At 47.7% G+C, this 8,022-nt stretch overlaps 1 protein-coding gene across 1 annotated transcript in view; it reads right to left on the reverse strand.

Annotated features, from left to right (window-relative positions):
* Positions 1-2,783: 2,783 nt before the first annotated feature.
* Positions 2,784-8,022, reverse strand: part of LOC105295367 (RNA-binding protein Musashi homolog 2) — a 69,455-nt gene continuing 64,216 nt past the window's right edge. The window contains exon 6 of the mRNA XM_023533513.1: positions 2,784-2,816. Within this exon, the coding sequence (XP_023389281.1) occupies positions 2,799-2,816 (18 nt within the window). The 3' untranslated portion in view covers positions 2,784-2,798. The remainder of the gene's footprint in view (positions 2,817-8,022) is intronic.

Below are 8,022 nucleotides of genomic sequence, written 5' to 3' on the forward strand. Positions count from 1 at the left end.
TGGCACACTGGACATCTCCGGAGAGGGGCACATGCTCACTCTCCAGGGCCCAATTCCAAGCCCACCCCAGAGTCAAATGGACAAGCACTCGACCTCCACCCCAATGAGACTCCAGTGTCTACCTGCCAACATTTCCTCCCACACATTCCTCTCCAGGAAGCAGTGTCCCGCCACCCACCCCACACCCCAGAATGCAGCAGGCCCGCACTGGGAAGATCTCTAGGGTGAAATGGCCTGGCCACAGCGGTGGGGATCCCCTGTACCTTCCCTTTCTGGTCCTGCCCTTCTAACCAGCAAGGCTGCCACGCAGGACATGAATGTCCCTCTGTTTCTCATGCCTCACTCCTCATCCCTGGAAACAAAAGAACAGAACTAACCTTTGCTGGGCTCCTCCTCTGAGCCAGGGACCGAGCCACGACATTTCACCTCACTGTATCCTCAAAAGAACCCTGCAGTGTTGACGCCGTATCTCCATTTCACAGACGGGGAAACAGAGGTTCAGAGGGCAAACCTCTCGTCATGTTGTAAGTCACGGCACACCAGTTAGGGTGGCGCGGTGCAGAGGTTTTGAGGGTGTGAGATCTGGAGGCAGACTCCACGGGTCTGGACAACGGTCCACCACTTCCAGCTGCGTGAATCTGGGCCTCGATAAGCCTCATAAAGTGCAGGAAGAATGAAAGCTTTCCTACAGGGTTGTCGTGAGGACTAAATGAGACATGGAGTTAAGGTAAGCCAGCCCATGACAAATGGTCAAGAAATGTTGGTTGTTATCACTCAAGGTCGACACGCCGGGACGGGCTTGGACCTAGGGCAACTGTGTCCCGAGATCCTTGCTGTACCTCACGTGACTGCCCAGTTTCAGGCAGGCCTATGACTTTAAAGAGTAGAATCCTGATTATTGTGGTGACTCTTGGAAGGCCACCATACAGGGGACCTTGGGGAAGCATTCTCAGCTGGGAAACTGCTTCCCACGAGACCATGGCTGGGAGGGAGCACACACTGAGGCCAGACCGTGGAAAGCTGGAAAAGGCTCCAGGAGGGAGGAGATCCAAAGGCCCCCAACTGGCGATGGGCAGCCAGTGGTGGAAGACAGAAACAGCTCCACCATAACTCTAAGCACAGGAAGGCCACAGCTCACATCCTCACACACCTACATGAAGAATCTTTCTGGGGAAGGAAAGATGGACATATTGGCATCAAGGCAGACTATAAAGGACAAACAATGACCAACCATATTCTATCTCTCTCCACCACAGACCCTAACTCACGACAGCAGGGCCTGTGCACACCGGATCTGCCAGTTAGATCTTAAACCAGGAGAGAAATAATTGCACAAGTGGAGGCAGAAGCTGAAGGGTGGTCACACAAGAGAGTAGAAATGGCTTTTACTTTTTTAAGTGTGCAATGTTAAGATGAAACACTTGGAACACTAGTTGGCTTTGAAGACGATCCTGAATCCATCCAGGAGACAATGATCCAAATATGCCGACCCCCTGGAGGCTGCCCCAAAGCAGAGCCACTGCTCAGCAGAGCCGGCTGTGCCTGCCTGCCTTTCCCAGGAGCGCTTGTGTGATGGACAGTTCTAAGGAATACCCTATAATCTGCATTTATGCCATTTGTCTCTTTGATACATAAAATACAGATATTTGCATCATTTATTTTAACATGCATGATTTTCTTCTGAAAGCCACAAAGAGAGAGAAAGTCTGATCCCCAGTCCTCCCCCCACCTCCCCCCCCACACACACACCCGCCTTTCTCCTCTTCTTTAGAAGCCAGAAAACTTAAGCCTGGCACCCCTGACAAGCCAAATTGATCTGGAAAGGATCTTGAGAGGCCAGATGCATTAAAAGAACAAATAAAGGATTCTTCTTGCAAAGGAGACAAGGAAGACAAAGGGAAGCGCTGGGGCAGGTCTCTCTCCCCCATCCCCACTCCCAGGCCTCCTGGAGGTGACAGTAGGGAGGTCTGAGGGAGCACAGGAAGTCACCCCGTGAACTGCTCATCCCACATTATCGGCCTTGTGGTAGAACTCAATTAGGCGCCCTGAAACCGCAGCCTTGAACAAAAAGCCATACCAGGGGCCAAAATGAGGAAGAGAGGTTTCTGCACCAGTAGGAAGGAGAGGCCTAAAGGCGGGGATGGTGGCCCTGGGTCAGTGGATTCGCGCCAGCCCCACTGCTCAAAGCAGCGGCTCGGCTCTGAGTTATGCAGCCTCCAGGGTCCCCAAGCAACTGGGAGCAACAAGTCTTTGTGGGGCCTGCCAAGCCACTTAGTCTTTATTTATGCTCTCATGGACACCTGAATAGAAATATGGGCATGGAAAGGCCACGTGCCCCATATTTCACTGCCAACAAACTGCAGAGGCACTACTGTGGCTGTGTGGCCAGCGCATCTTCTCTGCCTTTCCCCAGAGCCTCCTCTGTTTGCCGAAAGATTGAGTCTCCCATTACTCTCTGCCAGGCCCCGTGGACAGCAGTCAGCATAAAATATATTATCACATGCCCCCACTGCCTGCAGGGTGGGGCTCGTCATCCCCACTCATCTCAAGAGCCACAAAAACAAAACAAAAAAAAAACAAAAAAAAAAAAACCCAGGGTAACTAACCAGGACACCTGTGTCTGCGCTCAAACCTCTGGCACCTCACTTCAAGAGCCTCTGGTCTGGCTGGTCGTTTTTTCTGTGGACGTCTTCCTCGTCTCAGCCACTCATCTGACACTCATTTATTGAGCACCTACCACATAAAGAACAGCATTCTAGGTAGTGAGAATACAGCGCAAACAAGATGGGCGAGGGTCTTCATCTCAAGAAGTCTACCTTCAATGTGGAGATGGATAAAAGGATCAAAATAAACAAAAGTGGTCCAGTGCCGTCACCATGTGTACATTCTGACATGCGCTCCTTCAACCACACAGAGAGCTGAGACAAGCTCTCACTTCCTCCTCATTTTTCTTAACTCAAGACCCGCATACCCATCGCCATTGTCCCTTCTAGAGAGGCACCAGCACAGTACAAGGCGATGAACAAGTCACAGGATGCTCCTCACTGTAGAAAGCACCCCTCACACAACCACCACCTGTAGCTCCCAAAACCCTGTCAGGAAAGGGTTCTCTCCCTTCCATCATCAAAACTTCCTGGAGTCACCTCCATCACACCCAGCTCTCTGTCAAACGGACTGCCATCCATCCAATAGCATAAACCACCTCCCTGACCAACACAATATCCTTTAATGCATCTGCTAAAGACGAGATGATACTCAGAGTGAAGAAACATTCAAAAGCCATGATTCCCAAGGCATGAGTATGGGACATCCAGACAACTGATACGGAAGAAACAGAACCAGGGTCTTTAACAAAAATAACAAAACTTGCAGTTTATGAAAGCTTTGTACAGGCATTTTCCCATTTAATTCTGCCAACGATAAGGTACATAGTATTGTTCCCATATTATAGATAAGAAAACTGAGGCTCAGAATTTAAGTAATTCTGAGGCCCTCTAACTTCAAGTAGCATCTTTTTTTCTGCTCTACTCTGTGCTATCCTGCGTGGTATGAAATTACATCCTACAGATCTTGTTCTTGGCAGTAAGACATATTTAAAATATATCTGTATTTTACATCGAGATGATGGAATGTTATGCAGCGAAAAGAAATTACGTTTTTACAACAACCTGATGCACATGTGAAAATTATTACAAAGCACTATTAAACGAAAAAAGTTGAATACAGAAATGCACACACACACACACACACACACACACACAACCGTGATATGATTCCAATTCTGGACTTTTTCCAGCTCTGTTTTTAAATACACATGTACTCACAAAAACAATAATACACCAAAACATTAGTTATCTCTAAGTAGTGGGTTTATGAACCTTCTTTTTTACATTTTTCTATATATTTTAAATCTTCTGTAAGGAGTAGGCATTCATTTTCTAATTTGGAGAAAAAAAATATTAATAACCGTTACTTGTAGAAAGGAGGAGCCAGTTTTCTCTTGGCAACAGACCAATGCATGACATGAAACGGAGGACCCCTTAACCCACGTCACTGCCCAGCCAAGGACTCAGAGTCATGCCAACACCAGCCACTTGTTGCCAAGGGGGCAGCCACCACAGGAACAGCCACCAGGGATTTTTGCTGCGCCTGAGCACCACGGCTAGCCGGTGACACAAAGGCAGGCGCCTTCCCAGAGGACACAGCCCAGCCTCTGAGACGCCCCAGCCAGGAAGATTCAAGTGTAAGGAAGGAAAGTGAAGTCGACAGGGTGGGGAGTAGGGGCTGAAGACAAAACGAGCCTCAAAGACAACAAGATGATTAATTTTTTTTAAGCCATGATTATTAGCATGGACCACACAACACCATCAAACACTTGAAGTGAAACATAATGACCCCGAAGAGGTTCCTGGCGTCAATCCTAGATCACAGCATTGGAAAAACATGAGCAGCTCTGTGGGGCCTTGGAAAAGAAACTGAGGTTGGAGTCTGCCTTACCAGTGATAGAGTCCTGATCTAACTGTTGGCTTCTGCGTAACCAATCTTCCTGAGCCTCAGTTTCCTCATCTGGAAATCTAGGTTAAAAAGCCAAGCTGAAAGGATCATTTTAAAAGCTGAAAGAAACAGTGGTTGTTAAGGTCGGGAGGAAGCTGGCTGCAGTATTATGAGGACTCTCAGGCACCTCCGGAGAGGTCCCCACACGGAGGAACTGAGGCCTCCGGCCAACAACCCTGCGTGTGAACCCGGAAGCTGACCCCCCCAGGCCCAGTCGAGCCTCCAGGTGACGGCAGACCTGACTGGCTGCCTGACTTCAACCTCGTGAGTGCCCCAAGCCAGAACCACCCAGCTAATCCCACTCCAGCTTCCAGATCCTCAGATACTCTGTGAGATAACGTTTGCTATTTTAAGATGCTAAATTCTGGGATAATTTGTTACTCAGCAATAGATAACTCGTTCAGATTCTGGCTCCTGGCACATTGAGAGCTCAACAGATGGTTCCTACAATATTTTCTCAATCCCGGTATGTCAAAACAACCATAAGAAGCAACACTGATTACTGTCAGCTTTTACAGGAAAAAAGAAATACCACTGTGTTCAATATATGCATTAATTTTAAGATGCACCCAAAGTGGAAAGGTTTCCAAACGTCGATTTCACCTCCGAAGCCGTTCCTGCCCGTCCTCCCTGTCAGAGGAAATGGGCTTTGCTCAGGCCAAAGCCCTTGGCCTTACTCTTGACTCTCCTTTCCCCCCATCCCAGTTTTCAGCAAATCCCACAAGCTCTACCTTCAAGACCTACTTGGAACGGAACCACTTCTCCCCACCTCCTCACCACCACCTGGTCCTTGGACAACTACAGCAGCCTCCTAACCGGCCACCTGGCTTTCACCTTTGTTCCTCTGCTGTCTCCACGCCACACAGCATCTGGTGGTACTTCTAAGATACGGGCCGTCTCCTGTCAACCCTGTGCTTACAACCCTACCACGGCTTCCCCCTGCATGAAGAATAAATGTCCGCGTCCTTATTAGAGTTTTATATGAGCCGGTCTCCCTTCCTACTCATCCCTGGCTCCTTCTGCTAGCCAGCCCCTAACTCAGCCCACAAGGCTCTCCCTGCTAATCCTCACACGAGCAAGCTTCTGCCTCTAGGCCTCTGCCATCTCTGTGCACTGTCCCCAGAGAGCACTCATAAGGCCATCCACACAAATGGCATCTCCCAATAAAGGTCTTACCTGACAGCCGTATCTAAAATAGCTCTCTCCTCCCCATCTCAGTCCCTATGCCCTTACTCTGCTGTATTTTTTCAGAGCACTTATCACAAATTGACATATTACATCTGTATCTGTTCGTGTTTCGCCACCAGGACTTTGTTAAGTTCACTGCTGCGTCCCCAGTGCTTCAAACAGTTCCTGGGACACAGTAGGTGCTCATTACATACGTCAACGGTCAGCAAACTTTTTCCATAAAGGGCCAGATAGTAAATCCCTTACAATCTCTGTTGGAACTACTCAAATCTGCTGCCATAGCAGGAAGTCAATCATAGATGACACAAGTGAGTATGGCTGGATTCCAATAAGACTTTAGTTATGAAAATAGGTGGTGGACCGGATTTGACCCATGGGCAGTTTGCAGACCCTGACATCACTGATTATTAATTAATTTAAAAATGTATTTGCCTCTTAAGTATAACACCGTTTTCCACCTTCGAGCTGGACAATTCAGGGGAAGATGAACTGCAAATACATCTCTGAAGGCTCTGAGCTGAATTCGACAACACCTTCTCTCACAGTGAAAAGGCTGAGAAAAATCCAAATGGACAACAGGCTGCCCCACCATTTCCTGGGGTCTTTTAGCACAGATTTGATGCTTTCATCCGGTTTAGGAGGTGACTGATCTAAAGGCAGGGTGGTGGGCCAGCTCTCTCCTTTCAGTCTCGTGAGGACTGCAAGGTAGGTACAGGACCAGGATTCTAGCATGTCCCACTGTTGCTAGGATGACATCGACCAGTTATTACATTATCTACTTCAAAGGAAAATCTACAGATTCATGCTGTCTGACTTCTCAAGGACTGGGTAGAGGGTGGGGTGAGGGGTGCCAGAAGACATCAGCAGAGCCAAATTATGACCAGAGTAACATATTCTGGCACTGATGGGTCCCTGGGCAATGCAAACGAACAGTCATGAACATAAATACATTCAACTCTGGCAGCCAGGCTACTAGACAAAGATTATGCTTGTTTTAAATTAACCACCAAGAACAAAGGTGGATAACTACAGGGCACTGTTTAAGGAAAAAAAAAGAAAAAAATCACACGCTCAAGTCTTTCTGCTTTAATTGCCCCTAAATTCATAGCTCACTGTCTCCTACCAGCCTTAGCTTGTTTCTCTTCTGAAACCCTTTTGCTCCAGCTCCATCCATCGGAGGAAACATTTTAATGAGATCTTGGGGAGTGCTGCTTTCAAAGGCGTTCCCCAGCTGCCCAGCAGTCCCTGGCCCACCCCTAAAGCCAAGCCTCTTTACACACTCACCTTGAGTGCCGCCCCAGACAGCCCTCCCCACAAAGCGTGAGGCTGGCCATTTTTAATCACCACCTACCCAGATGGCAGGGGACCCTGATAAACTGTTTCATTTCATCCAACTCTCAGATTTTATCAAGCATTTTGCCACTGTCAAAGAGTAGGGAAGAAAGAGGAATCAAAAACCTTCCATTTGAGGGTACTTTTGACTTTCTAAAGTCTTATTCAAGGTCACATGCACTAGAAACCTGAACTCCAGGGTCCAGCCCCTGGCCAGCGCTCCTTCTACCACATTATGATATTGCCTTGAAACAGAATGAAGAGTACCCAAGTGTGTTTTAAACTATGCACGTCCTTCATACTCTGCTAGGATAGGAACAAAAGGGCTCCTGGGTCCCGTGGATAAGGAACATCTGACACAAAAATCTTACGAGGATCTGAATCTTGCAGGTTTCATTTACCTGTTTGCAAGTCAGGGATTAGTTAGAGGCTTTGGGAATAAAAGTGGGGAATGGGAAGGCAATCAAGAGACACGAGCATGCTGTATGTAACAGTCACCAAACCCAGAGCCACCAACAACCACAGCAGTACCGAATGCTCAAGCCTACAGCTTTTCTGTGCACTGGCCACCCTCTGTCCAATCTGCTGACTGAAAGAAGTTGGAAACTCTACCATCCACCCTCCCGAGTCATTATTCAACAACGAACAGGAGCTATTTTTAGAACTTTTTCCATGAAGGCACCATAGGCCAAGGCCACCAACCTCTGAAACACAGAAAGGTTAAATAAGGCTATCTGGCCAAAAAAAAAAAAAAAAAAAAAAACCCTTTAATAGACAAGTTCCATTTCATATTCAACTGCTCAACACAGCTTCTAATTTTATAAATGGACCTTAAAATTAACAGGAGGACAGGCAGCTTTTCCCAGGAGCCTCTGTGTCAGTTCTGCAAAATTACGTAACTCAGAAAACCAGGGTTCTGATTTGATTATGCTTTCAACAGCCTGCTGG

Source organism: Pteropus vampyrus, unplaced genomic scaffold (genome assembly GCF_000151845.1).
Source record: "Pteropus vampyrus isolate Shadow unplaced genomic scaffold, Pvam_2.0 Scaffold104, whole genome shotgun sequence".
Classification (NCBI taxonomy): Eukaryota; Metazoa; Chordata; class Mammalia; order Chiroptera; family Pteropodidae; genus Pteropus; species Pteropus vampyrus.